Raw genomic sequence first — 18,448 nt, 5'->3', positions numbered from 1 at the left:
CCCCAGACAGCGGGGTGGCAGCCCCTGTGCCCGCGTGGCTCATGCAGGGGCTGTGATTTGCTCAGGGTGAGTCCCCTGGGACGTTCTCAAGGATCAAAACCACTCCTGCAAACCTGATCAGCACATAGAGCAGCCAGGTCTGAGCAGCAAAGAGAGCCAAGGACTTGGAATAATTCCTGAATGAAAGTTTCATGCTTAAAACCCACAGCACTGATTTCTGACCCTGTCTCACTCTCTTTGCAGAGGCTTTATTTAGTTCCTGTCCTTTCGCTTCTGGCTGGCAGCCAAGGCAGGGAGCAGGCCAGGAATGGTAGCGTTGATTATCTTCATTTAGTAGAAAGAAGACGGTTACAGAAAATAAGTGAGTACAAAATAGTGGGAGCAAAGGGCACAGGGAGGAAGAGGGGGGATGCTGGCCTGGGAGAAGAGGCACCAGCTTGGTTCTGGGTCTCTGTGGGGCACTAATGGTGCACATCTTATACTGGCCTTGCCCTGTGTCACCTGGCAAACCTGATTTTTTGGGGTGGTTGGGAATGATCAGCATTGAGCTGGGGTGGAAGGACCAGAGCAGCAGCCCCAGAAAGCTGCTCCCTGCTCCAGAAACGCTGAGGGGCTGAGAGGAGCTGCTCCCAAAGGGAAATGACCCCCAAGGGAGGGGGTTTCAGCTCACTGGGAGCTGCCTGCCTGGTGCAGAAGAGAGAAGCCGAGGTGAGTCACTCCCCGTCTCCAAGCCTGAAACATTAAAACCATTTTTTTATCAAAAGAAAATTAAATCTCATGAGTCAGAGAGAAGAAAAAAAAAAAAAAAAAAGGATTTGCCAGAGCAGAAGATGCTGCTGGGTGACTCGCAGGCAGACAGAAGGAGCATTTGCTCGGCAGCCCAGGAGAGTACATCTCCTCTGCCACTCCTCTGCTGCACAGAGCACTGCGATTCGTCTATTTTTAATAGCAGTGACACAGGCAGTGAACTGCCTTCAAGGCTGGGAGCTTGTCATCCTTCCCCTGCACATCTGTCCTGACTCAGCTCCTCTCCGAGGGCTCTGCACTGCTCTGCACCCCGGCGGAGGAAGAAGGGGAAAGCAAAGTGGGTACAAAAAAGTAGATTGGAGAGCAAAGGCTCTCCCAGGCGCAGGGTCAGCCCTGTCCCACCACCCCATTGCTTGCACATCCTTGTGGCCATCCAGCTCGGCACCACTCCATAACCTCAGCACCACCAGCAGCTTGGCTGGAGCCCTGCTACGGCACCACGGCAGCGTGATGGGCCCTGAGCCCCAGCCAAGGCAGCAGATGGCCACAATGAGCAGGCTGGGAGGACGAGGCTGCGGCACCAGTCACAGCACGGCAGCTGCCTAGCTGGGAGTACCCATCTGTCCCAAAACGAGCTCTCTTTGGTTCCTCGTGCTGCTCTCAGCCTCCAGTGCTGGCTTGCTTGGAGCAGTGGGAAATATTCTCTCATCTGTGAACGAGTCTTACCTTGGTCTGCAAAGGCCATCTGCAAGGCAGGCAGGGGTGGGAGGATGCTCCCGCAGGGCAGCCTCTTGGGATGCTTTTTGAAATCTCAGGGGTTTGGCGTGTGACTGTGAGCCTATGGGGATCCTTACTTGCAACTATCCCATGAAATGTCCGCCTAGCACAGGGCAGGAAAAGGGACAGTGTTGACATTAGGCAAGGGGCAAATTCCAGGCAGTCCCTCTGGGACTCTCTTGCCTGGCTCCCATGGAATGACTTCAGATTTATCCTGGTGTCTAAAGAGGAAGTTTTTGCTTGAGGAGCTTCATCACATAAAATACTTGATGGGTTAAGTCACTAAAATGCCTGCTCTCATCACAGTGCTGTGAAGTTACCCACTACCTCATTCCCCTGGGAAGGTAGAAAGGCAGCCCCCTTTGCTCAACGCTTTTTAATTTTGGCCCCCACAAAACCTCCCTGCTGGGGACAACACCTGCTCTGCTGCCATGGAGGCAAACTTGTGTGGCTTCATTGCAGCATCTTTCTCCTTGGGAAGGAGAAACCTCCCAAACTTCTCTGCCTCCGGGGCATTTCCAAAGCCCAGTGGAAGGGATTTCCCCCTCCCGTGCTCTCATCCACATCTGATGCCTGATTTTATTGCCACCCTGTGAGTGGCAGTAAAATCCTTGGCTGTTCTTTTGCCAGACCGGTTGTATTTATAAAGCCAAAGTGATCTGTCTGAGGGAGAGTCAGACCGAGAAAGTGGTGGAGCAAACCGCAAGCCACAGACCTGCTTTTTGGCATAGCTGATCTTTGCGTGGGGCAGCCAGCCCAGGGCAGGGGGAGGAGACAGGAATATCTACTCCGAGCTGAGCTCCCTGCCCTGTTCCCAGGCTGCGAGACCCTTCGATGCAAGAGGGAGATCACTAGATCGAAGTACACCGTGACATCTGCAATACTTTTCCTTTGATATGTCCCTTTGAAGTGTCTTTTAATACGGCGTTCATTTTTCTCTCTCCAGGAAACAGAAGGAGACTAAATAAGTCGCCCATCTTCTGCAGATACTGAGGCCATGGATTTGTTGGGTATTTCTGCCAGCTGCAAGGAAGGACAGGGGGACTTCCTTAAACAAAGTTTCTGCAGTTGCTGTACCTGCACGTGTGGTCATCAGCAAAACCCATTCTTTAGCGCTTTCAAAACACAAGCCTTGCCTTTGAGATAAGGTGGTAGCAGTGTTTGTAAGACTATCCCATCTCCCAGGCCTTCTCAAAACATGGATTGTTTGTGATATAAATCACAGGACCTCATGCAGTGTCGTGTGTTTCCAGTTGAGATTTAATTTTACTGAAGCACACTGGTAAATATTTATGCTGCTACTTTGCACCAGCCCATGGGATAAGTGCTTATTCCTGGCTATTACCAATAAGACATTTGTAGACCAAAAGCAGAAGCCACTAATATCTTGTCTGGAAAGCAGAAAAGAGGTGAAATTTATGACAGGGAACTGGGGAAAGGTAATTCATTTGCTTTAGTTCTGGGATTAGATCCCTAAAGGAGAAGTAATCAAAACCTGCCACCAGATGTCATCTTGCAGCTAACTAATAGCTTCCAACACAGCCGGGACTAGGGGCACAGTGAGGTGAAACTGGAGGGCACCGACACTTAAACAGGGCACAGAGCAGCAGGGATCCCTGCAGTCATTTAGAGAATGGCCACAGAGACCGAGATGTTTCAGCGCTTGCCCTGTAAAGTCTTTTCAACTCGCTTGGACAAATCCCAGCACCACGTAAAGTGCAGAAATTCAACTCTAAAAAATAAGTCCTAGCAGAAGATACAGACTGATCGGAGTAGTTCCACCTGTTCAGTCACAGATGAAAATACGGTGGGTATGCTGATCATTGTTTAATGGCTTAATTACAAAAGCTTCACTGCACCCTGTGCTCGAGCTGTCATTAGAATAGATGTTAATAGATGTTTGCAAATACTTGGTATTTAGCATTCGGGAGTGTGGGAAAATCACTGCATGGGAAATCCAGAAGGAATATGAAATAAATATTAAAAAAAAAAAAAGCCATGTTTTTTTTTTTTTCCACCCAAACCACTGTTAATCTGTTACCTGTACAAAATTTATTACTTTTTTTTCTTTTTTTTTTCCCAATTAAATTTAGAGAGAACATATTACTGTAAACTCGTGTGAAATTCTAAGACTAAATTCAGTCAATAAATTATAGATTTGGGATTTTAGCCCAGCTTTAAGGTTAAAACTCTGTTCGCTGTTATCTGTAGAGCTGGTGCCGATGTCCCAAAGTCCCCCGAGCGTGTTTTGGATCAAGCTGAAAAGCTTAGATGCAAAATTAATGATGGATAGGGGGAAAATAGAACTTATTTTTAATATGGGAAGGGTGAGCAGCGCATTCTTGTCTGAGAGCCCTTTTGGTTATAACTCCCCCACTTTTAATTGTTTGGGATTCTTTTTGTTTGAATACAAGACTACAACAGACGAACTTTTTAATTTATTTTTTATTTGTTGAGTTTCAGTAAAAGCAGCTCGGATATTGCCAAGGATGAGGTCAGGGGACAAAAAACCATCGGTTTTGGTTAAAGGCCGGGGCAGGAGGGGTCCGTGAGGCGCCAGGGCAATGGGGGCGGGGCCGTGCCCAGGCCGCGGGGCCTCCATGAGCACCTGGGCCCGCTGACAGCTTCACGCCCACCGCTGCCTATAAACACGCGGGGATTGGCTCTCCTGCCCGTCCGTCAGAACGTGCGCCGCGCTCTTACTGGCTAGCTCTCTTATTTATAACCCGCCCTCAGGGGCTGGCCAATGAGAGCGTAGCGCCCTTAGCAACGCCCCTCTCTCTTTCCTGCCGCTGGCTCCTGCGATCGTCCTGGGAGTTGTTGTCCCTGCTCCCGTTGGTCGAGGTACCTGCCACTCAAGCGCCCCTTAGCCAATTAGAAAAGAGCACTCACGTGGATTACCTGCGAACCCCTCCGCGCCTGCCTTCCTCTCCTCCATTGGCCACACCCCGCCGTCCATCAACCCTCTCCGCGCTCCGATTGGCTACGGGGGAGGGCGGTGGGTGTCGGGGTGCCGCCCCTCCTCCGGGGGCGGCTCAGTGGTGGTGGCGGCGGCGGCGGAGGCGGACGCAGAGGGAGGAGCCGCGACGCTCCGCGGCCCCCGCGCCCCGCAGCCGGGCTCGCTCCTCACATGGGGCCCCCTCGCCTCCCCTCGGCGGGCCGCTGAGGAGCCGGGCAGGCCGCCATGACAGCCCCCGCCGGCCGCAGGCCCCGCTGGCGCCGCCGCCGCTGCTCAGGTAACGGCCGGGGGGCGGGGGGAGGCCTGGCTCCGGGCGTCAGGGGACGCTGAGGGCTCGGGGGGAGCTGCCCGGGGGTCTGCAGGGGGCGGGTGGGCCCGCAGGGGGAGGGGGTGTCCCTCTGACGGGGGGTGTCCCTGTGGCAGGGGTGCCCGGGGAGCTGGCAGCCCCCTGGGGAGCACCCTGCGGGGTTTTATTAGGTTTGTGTCCTCCTAAAAGCCCTTACGGGCCGTGTTTAGGCTGGCTTTTGAGCAGCCCGCATGCTCCGGCTGGAGTAATTTCCTCCCAGCTCAGCTTCTGGTGCTGGTCGGGGCCGTGGGGTGGCTTCGTGGGCTGCAAAACCAGCGGGTGTGTGGCTCCAGGGGGGTTACAGGCGCTGGAATTTACAGCCCGCCATAAGGAGTTTTATGAGGAGCTCCGGTGTGCCCAGTGGGTTACTCGTAAGGGTGGCAATTCAGTCACCAGCTCTGGGAGTTATTGGTGCATGCCGCGCTCTGACAGGCTGGTGAAAGCCTCGCTCCTGGACTTGTGCAGGACGGCGCTTTAGCCATGGTGGTTCTTTATGCAAGCGACTTTGCAGCTGCACGGATGAAATGCAGGGCTGAGGGAGGGGGATGTTGCTTCTGTGCCTGCTGCAGGAAAGAGTGAAGCTTGTGGTTCCCTTGCATCACAGGTTTCCTTTTTTCCTGTAGCTAAGAACCAGGCGTTTGCACAATGACCATGCTGCGAGGATAAAATCAGAAGCTTTGCGTCTCGCAGCCTGGCACAAAAAAAGTGCTCTTCTAGGCCAGATCAAAAATGATCACCATTTGTATTTTTTTTGTTATTTTCCTCTTTATTAGCTCCTTAGCATATTCATTTCATGCTGTGTATTTGTCAGTAAGTACATCTGATAATCAGCTGCTGTGTCCTGGTGGCTCCATCTGTTGTCTGCTGCCAAGTCCTCTTTTTGACTTAGTTAGTAAGCTTCTTTTCCTATGGCCCTGTCACTTTTTCTTAAGTTGAACACATTTCTGGTAGTGGCTAGGCCACTTTTTTATGTGGTTGTCCCCGTGCTTGCACTGGAGAGCTGTAACAGCTTTTGCAACCAGCAGGGGATTTGCTTGAAATAACTTTGCTTTTGAAGCCTGACTTCATACGCTCCGGGTCTGTGGCTCACAACTGTGAGTTATAGATTTCCCCTCGGTACCCGAGGTGCTTCGGGTTGATGTGTAAATATCACCAGGCTCTGGTGTCTCCAGTAAGTCAGCAGCAGATTTGGGATGCCCTGTTGTCCAAAAGGTCGTAAATGAATTATCAGGGACCCTGTTACTGGTGTGTTTGTGCTGCCAGTACCTGCTGTAGACGTGGTGCTGGGTGTCTTGCCCTGATGGGTTTTCTCACTGGCTGCACCGAAACAGCGGGGCATTGCTTTCTGCCTGCCCTGAGAACCCCTGCAGACAGCTCTCGGCCCTCAGGTATAAACCTGGTGGGGTGGCTGGGGGGGATTCCTTGATTACGGAGATCTTAAAATAAAAATTCCCTTTGTGTTGGTCAGGAGCTCAGCAAATGTCAGCCTGCTGCTTCTCGGCATCTTTGCTAAGCTCCATAGAAGCGTAGGGAAAGCCACTGCTTTCAGGATGTCCTGCAATTTTCATGTTTTCTTAGGCAAAGAGAATATATTAAGGTGGTCTGTTTGAAGCAGCAGCTGTGTGTGATGCTTTGACCCTGCGACTACGCTGCCCGTGCGTTGGTGTGACTGCAGCCAGGCGAGGAGACAAACAGATTTTTGCAAGGCCCGTCTGTACAGGTTCACTTTTGTTTTGTGTTTGGACTCGAGAAGCTGTTGGCAATTCCTTACTGTGGGCATAAGGATCGAGTGTTTTTTTTTTTTGTGTGTGTTTTCCAATTATCTGCCTTCTCAGTGTGTGCCAGGCTTTATGCCCGTGCTTTATACGAGTATTTTTAAACCTACGGCATTGGTCTCAAAGCCCAGGCTTTGCAGTAAGTTAATGTCTCGTCTCTTTCTGGTTTCAAACTTGGCTGCAGTCACAAAATAAATGAACTGTTTGTTTCAGCTCAGCCTCTTGCGAGGTTTGTTTGTGTTACAAAACCCTGGTGCAGCTTAGCAGGCTCCCAGTTTCTGGGCTGGTGTCGCCGTCCCTGGGCTAAGGCAGGTCTCTTCTGAGGAGCGCCAGCCCCAGCCGTGCTGCGGGGGGGCTGGTCAGAGCTAGGAACTGTCCCCAGCAGGGGAGATGCGATTAAAGCAAAATATCACCAAAATGAAAGTAGAAAACGATGGGGTTTTCACATTCAAGTGTCATGTTGTGACTAAGACGTAAGGCTGGACGCTGTGACTTCCCCCAGTCAGCAGTCAGAAAAGATTTCAGCGTCAGGATGAGCTGGGCCAAGCGCAGCGTGAGCCCTTCTGTAAATATTTGAAGTCACCTTTCTCCCAAAGACGGGAAGCCAAGGTAGGGACAAACCAAACGCCGTCCCTCTGTTAGGACAGCGAGTGACAGCAGTTAGGAACAAAGCTGTGGAGAGCTTGGCTCTCTTTACCAATTCAGTTTGATTTCTTATGTTTTGCTCCCCCTCCCTGCACCTTTTTTTCCCCTCTCCTCCAGGCTAATGACCTCAAAGTCAATTCAGTCTGGAAGATTTTGTTCTTTCCAATCCTTTGAAGCTTTTCTGAAGTTTGCAAGTTCCTAGAGGGAATTCTCCCCCCTCGCCTCCCAGCTCTGTTGTTGAGTGGCACTTGCCAGCATAATTCCTCCCTGTTTTTGTAATGCTGGGCTTTTAAACTCCATCAGACTATGGATTTAAATAGTTAACTCTTGGCAAATGTCTTATGTCAAAGCTTTGGCATCTTGCTCTTCAGAAAACCTTTTCAAATTAATAACATGCATCCACCAGATTTATGGCTTTCCAGGCTGAATGCCTAGCGACAGTCCTCTGTGTCTAAAAATGGCTGTTGTTGTTGGTAGGGCCATCTTTTAGGAAACTTTGACTTAAGTGCAAACATGCACGTGTTGTGAAGATATTGGGGACAAAAAAAGTGTCGGTAATGAGTTGAAACGGCTTTGGAGGGATCTCGTTTTGCACCCTGGGGCATTAAAGGGATGCTGCTGAAGCTGAGAAGCTCGATCTGTTTTTATGTGTAGGAACAGTACGAAATGCTAAGCACTGGCTCATGTATCTCACTTGTTCATTTTGCATTGATGTGTGGGATACAACTTGATGTGCTGTTGTGGGGTTTCCATCCTTACATGTTTTCAGGCTTAGACATTGGTTTTGTAAGCCAACCCCCTCATTAACCAAATAAATGCTGATAGTGTTTGTGTTTATAGTCGGTTCTGCAACTCAAAACCTGATGCGTTCGTGCAGTGGAGAAACTGGTCTTAATGTACTCCTAACTTGGTTTGGTTGTTTCTTGCTTCAAGGTTTGTTTTTAAACGGAGAAATTAAAATGTGGTAGAGCATGAAACCTAAATTCGTGCTTTTCAGCAATATGCCGAGCGGATGAGCGGGGCAGGTACGCGTTTTGACAAATGTGTTTCTAAAACATTTTGGCTTGGCAGAGCGGGGTGCATTCTTGTTGTGGTAAGGATGTCAAAAAAAGCGGTCTGGAAGCTGGAAAATTTATTGGGAACTGTTTTTAGAGTGCTCGGTGTCTTTTCTTAACTGGTCCTAGAGCACAGCTTGAGAATCTTTGAGCTGAACTTTGATATTGAGGAACAAGCAAACAAACCCGACAGCCTTTAGATCTGCAGCAGGTCAGTCTTGCATTCTGCTCAGTGCACTTTAATTAATCATACAAGGTAGTAAATTAAAGTACCTCAGACTGATTTGACAGTCAATTAAACCTTGGTTGATTTGACTGAGAATGTGATCATTAGTGTAATTGGCCAAAATGACAGGAGGCCTGCTTGGAAGTGTGCCCACTTGAAATTTTCCTCTAATTCTGTGTCTGCAATCCTGGGCAGAAAGTTGGACAAACGGAGCTCTACCCTAATAATTTCCGAGGATTTCGTGTGGCTGTCTGGAAAGAAGGCAAGCTTTAGCAGGCAGAAATTGAAGGGACGGGTTACTGGGGAATCCAGATGGCAAACCCTTTGGGGATTTATGTTGTGTGAAGTGCTTTGAATCTCTTCTTTCATTGTGAGATTTGTACGGAGTTTTGCGGAGTTCGCCATGTGATTTCAATCAGAAGGATGTGTATGTGTGAGGGTGGGTTGTGTTTTTTTTTTTTTTTGGTAGATTAAGCAGGGTATATGGGGAGCTGATCTTTTATTAATGGTATCTGGATGGTTAAAACAGAGGTAGGTGTTTCTTCCTGTTTAATATCAATTAAGTTGGTGTCTTCCTCTAGCTAGAAAATGTCAATCTTAGTGTCTAGTTTTTTGGGTATATCTTGATATAGCTCTGATCTGTTTGCTGGGCTGCAATGCAGGTGGGTTGTTTCACTAGGTTTGGGGGGGTGTCTGCAAAAACTTCAGGGTGCCCCTCATGGGAGTCATGGCACTGAGTGTCAGACTGGGCACTGCTGGGGCAAAAGCTTGCTCCTTCCCTTAAAAAGCTCCGAGTGCAGGTGGGTGCTGCTCTGCGAAGTGCTGAAACGTTGCTTCTTCAAGTCCAGCAGGCCTCTTGGTCAGTCTCCAAAGGTACTTGCCTTTTGTTCCAGAAAACGACTTGTTAACACCATTGTTTCCTGCCTCTCCTCCTTCCACAGATAGTTCTTTCTTCATCTCCCTGAAAAGCAACCAAACGTTAGGTCGCTGCTCTCAGATCAAAAAGAATTATTTAAGTACGCTTGGAAGATCCTGGGCACCTTCTCTGCAGCTGAGGAGCTTCCCTGGGTGATTTTGTCTCCCCGGGGAAACAGAGCAGGCTTTGTCTTCCCGTGGTGCTCCTGTACCATTTCCAGACCTTCAGGGCTCGTGGGGCAGGAATATGAGGTCAGAAATTGGATCCTGATCTTCTCTGTGGCAGCCGGCCATGCTATAACGTTAGATGATGTAGTGCTAGCATCTGAACAGCGCAGGAAGCTCACGCACGGGGGAGTCTGCACATAAAGTTCTGTAGGAATACCGCAATGTGGGATGCGAGAGAGATTAAATTTTCTTAAGCAGGCCCTGGTAAGGGTGTCTTATAACATCCTCCCCATCCTGACCCTCATTTGGAGAGGTGAGTTTTAAGATATTTGAAATTAACACCACCACAGACCTTGAGAGGGGGGGTTGGGGTAGAGTTTTTGTTTCTTCTCGGAGAGGACAACATGGAAATGAATTCCATGCAATTCAACAGAGCTGACTCTGAAGGGCTGTGTGCCTTTCTGACGGGTTGGCACAGCATCTCTGAAGGATACGCTGCATGCAAGATGTGTACAGCAGGACTGCGGCGTATTCAGAGGACAGCTGGTGCGCCTCTGTTTTTGAGATGCTCTTCAAATTCAGTGCATTGTTCAGGTTTTGTACATCTGTGTACATACAAGTATAAGTGCCTCGTCTGCTCCCTGCTTTGTGATTATTTCGTCTGCCACTTCATAAAAAAAAGTTTGCTTTCCCATTCCAGTTTTTCATTCACCCTCAAAAAAAAAAAAAATTGCCCTCATTGTGAGTGCTCACTTTGTTCAGGTTTTGTAGGGGCTTCACTGAGTTGCTGTAAATGAACAGTTAAGTGTGGAAAAGATGAATAACCTCCTGACTCTAAGGTTTAAAGGGGAAAAAAAAAAGTAGGCCACCTGTCAGGTTTGCCAATCCAACTTGGATTTGATGGGCTCCAGAGTCATCCTGATTACTTCATCATCCTCTTACACAGAGAAAAAAAATTCCCTCGGTGTTGTTTTTTCTTTCTTTTCCCCCTTCGTACTTGGCAAATGTATCTTATTTCCTGTGTTTTCAGTTGAACTGAAATTAATATAGCTTTAAAATTGTGTGCATGGAGAATTGTTCTGGCAGTTTCGTACAAGAAGCCTTTGTTTTTGTAGCAGGATTGTTGATCGCTTTCACAAATTCGGGGACTAGATCTTTAGCAGGTATAAACTTGTGTTTTCATTTGTTAAGAAATTGGTCTTGGAACATTCATAGGTGGATGTTGAAAACAAAACCAAAACAAAACAAAAAACACAAAGCTTTTGGTGCTCCAGCTACTGTTATTGACAGCTAATAATTTTGTTTAAGTCAACTGAAAGTTGATCTGTTTTCTTGCAATAGCACTAGATTGGTCACCAACTGCTACCGAAGTAGCATAGAAGGTAACTTTTTGTGGATTTCCCACGGCTTAGTTGTTTGCTTTAGCAACCAGAACTTAAATAGTGTGTGTGTGTGAAAGCCCTTTGTTATCATTTAAAGTTTTGAGCTCCAAACTTATTTCTTAATAGCCAGAGAATAGATATTTCCAGGACTCTAAAGGAAAAGTTCATTAGATTGTCCATCTTTTTTAATGATGCTGTGTGGTTGGTTGTGTGTGTGTGTATTTTTTTACATCTACTTGGATATCTTCTACTTTTCTCATTCCCTTACACTGGTTAAGTTGTGTTGGAGTCCTATCAAACATGTTTAGGTATTTTTATAATAACAACGACCTCAATTTCTTGTGTTTTAGCTTCCAACAAGAGTAGAGAAGCCAGCAAAGTACCTAAGATGTGAGAAGTCCTCCCTTAGCAGAAGACAAGCCTGTTTTCAAAATGGACCGAAGTAAGCGGAATTCAATAGCAGGATTTCCACCACGCTTGGAGCGCACTGAGGACTTTGACGGTGGCACTGGAGGAGATGGGACTGCATCCCAGATTGGAAGAGTTTGGACCTCTTCGTACAGAGCCCTGATAAGTGCCTTTTCCAGACTTACCCGTCTTGATGACTTCACCTGTGAGAAAATCGGCTCTGGTTTCTTCTCGGAGGTGTTCAAGGTGCGTGTTTAGTTCTTCCCCTTGTGATTGTTTTGTGTTTGGTGCTGAGAAGTACAAGAGCATTAACAGAAGCACTTCTTTCACTGAAGTTGGCTGTTCTTGTATTGGCTTTACTTAAGTGATGAAGAGCTTGCAGGATTCAATTGTTTCCTTTGTCCCTCTTCCAGCTGTTTTTTTATCACTTTTAAGTTATTTGGGGAGTTGCAGAAGCTATTTGCGAGAAATAATATGAGCTAGAAAATAACTGGCTTATCTTTTGGTCCCTGCCACATATTGTTGTGTTTGTGTAGTGTATTAAACCCTAGTGGCTATTTGGTTCCCTCTTATTTAGGTTTGGATGTCTTTAATGTAGCTCAATTATTAAGTTTGTGAGATTGTTCTCATTCCTTTGCCAGTTTTTTGACTCACAACTCAGGATGTGCCAGTGTTAGGAGATCTACACATAATTACTGAGTTTGAAACAACAAAATTTGTTGCGCTGCAGTTATAATACATCCAGCTACTGCTCTGTTCCCTTTGCTTCTTGTTATGCCATACCTCTAACTTAAATAATGAGATTGCTTCATAGTGAATAACGTGAATAAGAAAATCAGAGATTTTTCAGATATTGTAGCAGCAAGTCACTGACAGTGGTTAAGGACATGGAAAAGCAATTTGTGTCACTGTACGGGCAGTTCCTGTTTTACAGTGCTAGTAGCATTTCTTATGTCTTGACTGTTCTGGTAAGGTCTATTCTAGAGGAGTAGGATATTGAGTTGACTTCTAGGCTTTCAGGCACTGCAAAAATAACTTGTTTCCTTGCCTTAGTTCCTGGTTTTAAATGAACTCGCCCTCCAACTTGTTTCCATTTCAGCGAAATGACAGAAAATGTCTCGCGGTGTATTGTGTCCATTCCATGATATTTCATGTGATTTTTTTTCTTTAAGAATTTAAGTCAGGAAACATCCAGCTTTACTGCTGTGAGTAGATATGTGAATTAGAAAAGGAAAATCATTTTTGCTTTTTTAATTGCTCAGATACATTCCCATCTCTGTATGAATATCTTCCCTTGTGTGAAGGCAATTTTTTTTTCTTTAGTTAGATATATGAAATTTAATTTCCCCTAACACGAGTTATTTCTGAAGTCCCTTTTCTTGTTTTGAAATAAAGTTTTGTTTGTTGGGACTTCAGAAAGTGAAGTCAAACAGCTGCATGTGTGAACAGATTTACTGGGTGAAATAAGCAACTTTCTGCTGTGAGGAACATATGGAAAAGTGCCCTGAGGCAAGATGCTTACATATCCAGCAGGAAGGTACAGTGTTACTGATCATTAGGAAACAAAAGTGGGTGGATGGGGAAATGGTTAAAAGCAAATATAACTTTCTATCACACAGTTATTGATTTATTAAGAACATCTTATTTCAAGAGAGCATTTGTTTCAGTTCGGTAGTGGCATATGGAGGTACACATCTGTTTGAGAACTTCTGTTGGGTGAGAGAAATCCTTGACACCTGATTTACCTTCCAGTGCCTAAAGAAGTCAGCTAACCTTTAAAAAGCTTTCCCCTGCCATTCCTGCTTGCAGCAGAACTAAGCTAGGCATCTCCTGGGGTAAGTCAGCCATCAGCAGCATTACTCTAAGAGCTGGTAGTAATCTGGGTATCTGGTGTCTGTTTTTCTAGAAACAGCTACAGACCTCCTGCAGGGAAGCAACGAGTGATAAAGCTTTTTCTTTCACATCAGTTTCAAAAAAAGGTTCTCCCTTCACTTTTGGCACAAACGGGTGAGAATACATTACAACCTTGTCTTAGATGTGGTTCCACACTTACTTAGGCAGGTTTCTGTTTTGCTAGTTTATCAGCCTGACCACTTCTGTCACTAATCTGACTGTGCTGATGATCAGATTTCATGCAAGAACCTTGATGTGCTTCCAGGAAAGGAAGCCTCATGGTTTGACACAGTCAAAGTTCAGGCTGATCTGCAGGCTCCCTGGTAAGCGATTGAACTTGAGAAGAATCCATGATAGTTCCAAACTTGCTGCATAAGTAACTTTACGAAGCAATTAAGCTTTCCCTTTAAATTAGTGAAAGGTATCTCAGGGAAAAAAAAAGTCACCAGAGCATTTTCAATTATGTATTTGTCTATTGTTTTGTGAGCATCACACACCAGGTTTGCTCATGTGATTTAACGAAGAATACTTGCACTGTTTTGAGGGTTTGGGATTTTTCTTTTGCTACACAACTGACAATTGTTTTCAGTGATTTGTTCCCTTCAATCCTTTTCTGCGGAGACTCCTTTTTTAATATAATCTTTCAGAGTGGATAGAAATTGCCTTTTCTTAATTTGGGAATATGAATACATTATAGCATCGGTGTGTGTATGTTAATGGTTTTATGTCCTATGCATGTTTTTATAGCATTTCTAGGGCACCTTTACTCACACAAACTAAGCTTTGTGGTTTATTCAGCATGAAATATTACACTGGCCTTTTGATTTTTGTTTGCTGTCATTGTAGCAATTCAAATTCACCTGAATGCTGAATATTGTAGAAATGACTTCAGAAAAGCTGAGCTTTATCAAACACTAGTAGTAGTCTAGTTTGAGTCAGCCAACTGACTATTTCCTGTTGTAGTTTTCAATGGCAAGTGCAGAACATTGATGTTTGCTTTTGGATTGAACTAAGCAGAGGCTGTTTGTGTAAATTTTCATTTCCCAGCCATGATCCTAAATCTTTAAATTCTTAGCTGGGAAGACTAGTAAAGACTGATGGAGATGAACATTGTGCTGAAACTAAATACTGCATAAGGAGATACTTTAAGAATGTATGTTAACTGCATGTATTGGAACAGCGGTCGGACTAAAATCCTTGATCCTCCATTCACATAGATCTTCTGCTTCAAAGCCAGTAATAAATATTCAAGTTCCTTCAGGGGTTCTTGTTGGCTCTGTATTCTGTAGCTGAACTTCTGAGAGAGACTGGAAATACTTTTGGTACTTTGAATGCTGAAAGAGGACAGTTTATTTTTTGTCTGTACAGGGATCATAGATCCAGTAGAAAATTGTACAGGTTCAAAGTTGCTTGTGTTTGTGTGTTGGGAAGTTTGTGTTGCTGCACAGGTGTGGTCACTGGAGAATTTGAAGTTTTTTGACTGTTAGAAGAAGCATGGTGAAATCTTCTGACATTCAGGGAAGAATGCATGGTTTTTCCTGGGCAGTCCTGGATACTAAAATTATTTCACTGAGGATAGTTCTCCTGTTTTAAGTATGCTTGGCCATCTAATTAGCAGTACTGTCAGAAAATAATTCCAAAAATAGGAGCAAAATATTTTTTGTGTCACTCTAGTTCTGTTGTGCAGGACTACTTCATTGCTATCATAATGATGGGCTTGCCTGTTCAAAGCTCCCCCCTCCAATAGTCAGGAAGGTGGCATATAACAGGGAGAAAAATAATCTGTGTTTGTCAGGGAACTTGCTCTGACAAAACTGAAGCTAGTTTAACCTTAGAAAGATGATCCTTGGGATAAACAGAAGGTTGAAGACAGAACTCAGGTCAACCAGGCCACAGTCTTGACCACCTCGAATCATGCTTTTAACATCGTAGGAGTTGAGAGAGCTACAATTAGAAATTAATTGTCAGACAAAAATAATCTGATCTTATGAAATATTCAAAGCAATTGCGTCAGCATCATTTGTATCTTAAGCATATGCCTGGGAAAGTTGTTCATGTGAGCAGTGGAAAAGGTGCATAATACCTTTTTAAAAAAGTTAATGTTGTTTAATAGTGGATGAGCAAAGACAAGCATGTGAATATAAAATGTATGAGACGTAATGCAAAATTAATGACCTTCTAGAGCTGAAACATTAAGCAGATGAGCATGGGTGCCTCCAAAAAATGTTTGAGATGGAAATCAGCACTCCTGTTTTGGCTTACATACTGTGGCCTTCCCAGGCTGTTACTGAAAGCACCAAGCAATGGGTTTTGTGCTCCCCTATAACTTCATATCCTTTCTGCAGAACTTCTGGCTATGCAATTTTCCTGTTTTTGCATTTGTGCAGCAAATTTCCCCCACTAATCTCCACAGGGTTAAATGCCTTTTTCTGCTTCAGGGTTGTGAAGAACACTCTTATATAATTCTTTTTTATGAAATACTAACTAGTATGGTAATGTACTCAGCTGGTAGTTCTGTTACTTCTGATGGACATTACCCAGTACAATTCATGTTTTGTACCACTTTGGATGCTATGTCTATAAGGTGCAAGGTCATGCTGGTGGGTTTGATCTCTGGAACATCTGACTGTGGTAAATCTGGCAGATCCTACTATCTGGCTTTCCCAAAAGTGAGATTCAGAGCTGTATCTTTTTGTGCTTTGTGACTTGATTACTATTTTTCTTGATTGACATCTCTCCAGCTATAATTTTCAGGTCTTGAAGAAGAGTCCAGTGCAGAAATGTTTGATGTTGAGCAGTAGTCACTTTCCTCTGTTGGCCTTTGAACTAAATTTGGCAGAACTTGCTATGTAGGATAAACAATGCAAAGTAAGAACTGTAGAATGGGGTGAATGATGGATTTACTCATAGGACTTCAGAAACAACGGTTATGAGAGACAAAGGTTACAGGCTGCTTGAACAAAAAAGTCTATTTTGTTTAATATCTATTTTATCTGTGAATATCTATTTTCATGGTAGACTTTACCCGTTATGTCTTATGGTTAAACTGGATGTTTGAGAATGAAGGAAGGCATTATGTACTTGTCAAGCAGTTAAGGCTTAGAAGGGATATTAGATGATCTACACCCACTGCCACATAATCAAAGGTCATTACACTATAGCAGTACCTGGTATTTTGGCTAAAGCACGCTGGTGTGACATTCAATACAGGGTTTGTTTGTTTTTCTTCAATTCTGAACTGAAGATCTCAGAAGTAGTATCAGTGATGCCAATGCTTAGTGTTCATTCTCTCTATTGTGAAGTCTCTTTGGCCTGCTAGTCTACCCAGTCATTCTTAGTGTCTTGATGGGGCTGGAATCTTTAGTACCTCTACCTTCCGCACTGTAAAAAATGATGTGCATTATCAAGTTATATTTTGACCCTTTTGATGTGTAACATGGTCCAAATTCGTGTTTTTTTTTTTTTCCTGCCCTGAGATTAACCTTGCTTTTGCAGTAGAGGTTTAAGTTTTTCCACCATCTTCTGCAACATCTTTTTCTTTTTAAAGTGGACATAAAACCAAGTGCCCTAGTTTTGTTCTTAGCAATGACTTGTCCAAACTAGCCTTTTGCTTTGCCACACTCTTACAACATGCAACACTTGTTATCGTAACACACAAACTTGTGTTTTTGTTTTATGGGACTCCTACATACATCTTCATGTTGCTGCTCACTGGACGTGGGTCTCCTGCTCTGTAGGTACAGCCTTCAGTCCTTGTCTCTAGTGAAGCTTTTCATTCGGGTGTGTTACTTTTTGCTCAGATGTGCCTGAGATAGGACATGGCCTTCCTTACTTAGTGAAATAACGAGAGCAGGGCAAAGCTACAAGGATTTGAATTTCTCTGAGTGGTAGCTGTCGTCAGTGAGCTGGAAGTGAACACGGAGCGTTGAGTAACACGAGGCCTAGCTCAGTTCCTCTGGAAGCTCGGTTGAAACTTCCCCATTTCATGCTGCTTTGTCATGCACAACTGTAGCTTGAGCTATCATTCATGTTTAACCTACTTACAGCAGCTTACGGCGCAAAGTCGGATGTCTTGCAGAAGTCTGTGTGTTTATGTATATAGCTATTGTAAGACTTGTCATTTTATACAATGGCTTTAATAAATCTGATCACCAAATCTTAAAATATCGTCCCTTCCCAGCTCTGTTTATTAGAACTCCTGTAGTCTCCTTAGCTGAGCCATGCTCAAGTGCATGTGCTCTGTTCTTGGCAGTTATTTTCAGCCTGTCCTTAAAACTTCCATTATAGGGGATTCTGGAACCTCCTTTGGTGCAGCCAGGCTGTGTTTTTGTTATTATTTAATATTATTATTAATCTATCCTTTTATATCTAGGACTTCCCAGTTTCAGTTGTTTTTACAGCTGGTCGTGTCTGTTTGCTTCTTGGCTCTAAAAGCAACTCCTTACTGACAGAGGGTTCAGTTTTCCTGTGGCATTTAATGGTTTATCATGTCAACAGAGGCCTTCTTCCAAGACTAAAATGTCTATGAATGTGTGGAAGGAGGAAGGGAGCTATTTGAGCAGTTTTATAAATGAGTCTGTAGAAAAGGGAACACCAATTTAGATTAAAAGGAGAGGATGACTATTAAAAATGTGAAGAAAGGGCAGAAAAAAGGGGCAACAGAAGCTGAATTCATAACAAAGGTGCTGCCTGTTGGCTTTCAGACAAAATGTGTTGCAGAAAGGATTGGAAACCAGTGGCTCAGTCTGCAGGTAACACTCTCCAGAACCAGAGTCTTCATCAACTCAGGTTTTGACAGACTCACAGACACTGTGATATATGAATTGTCAGTGTGCTTTAAATCTAAATACAAGGCTGTGTGTTATTGCCAGGCTCAGCAGGATGGCCGGGAACAGAAATGGTACAGAGCTCCCTCCCGTTGCTGGAGGGGGTCCCCTTCTGCAGAACAAGGCCCCAGCTCACTCCCAGGACTGCATGAGCTGCTCCTTACTGCCTCTGTGTGCACCTGCTTGCTGCGTAAAAGGGATGTCAGGTCTTCGGGACAGTCAAACCAATACCTATTGGTAGCCCTGAATTCTTTGAAGAGGGGAAAGGGATTAAATGTCAGCATAAATCAAGGAAGTTCTGAGCATTCCAGCAAGAGATTTTTTTT

The 18,448-nt window shown here is 45.0% G+C and overlaps 1 protein-coding gene across 3 annotated transcripts in view; it reads left to right on the top strand.

Annotated features, from left to right (window-relative positions):
- Positions 1-4,544: 4,544 nt before the first annotated feature.
- The window catches only part of TESK2 (testis associated actin remodelling kinase 2), a 75,777-nt gene continuing 61,873 nt past the window's right edge, over positions 4,545-18,448 (top strand). For 2 of the 3 annotated variants that reach the window (XM_072041727.1, XM_027462534.3), the window contains exons 1-2: positions 4,545-4,760; positions 11,346-11,649. In XM_072041727.1, coding sequence (XP_071897828.1) covers positions 11,428-11,649 — 222 coding nt within the window. In that variant the 5' untranslated portion in view covers positions 4,545-4,760; positions 11,346-11,427. Of the gene's footprint in view, positions 4,761-11,345; positions 11,650-18,448 lie in introns of those variants that run through there. The other variant, XM_021273279.4, reaches the window with a different exon arrangement.

The sequence above is a fragment of the Anas platyrhynchos genome, chromosome 8 (genome assembly GCF_047663525.1).
Source record: "Anas platyrhynchos isolate ZD024472 breed Pekin duck chromosome 8, IASCAAS_PekinDuck_T2T, whole genome shotgun sequence".
NCBI lineage: Eukaryota > Metazoa > Chordata > Aves > Anseriformes > Anatidae > Anas > Anas platyrhynchos.
Note: the sequence above shows the minus strand (reverse complement) of the source record. Positions and strands in the feature narration are given on the sequence as shown.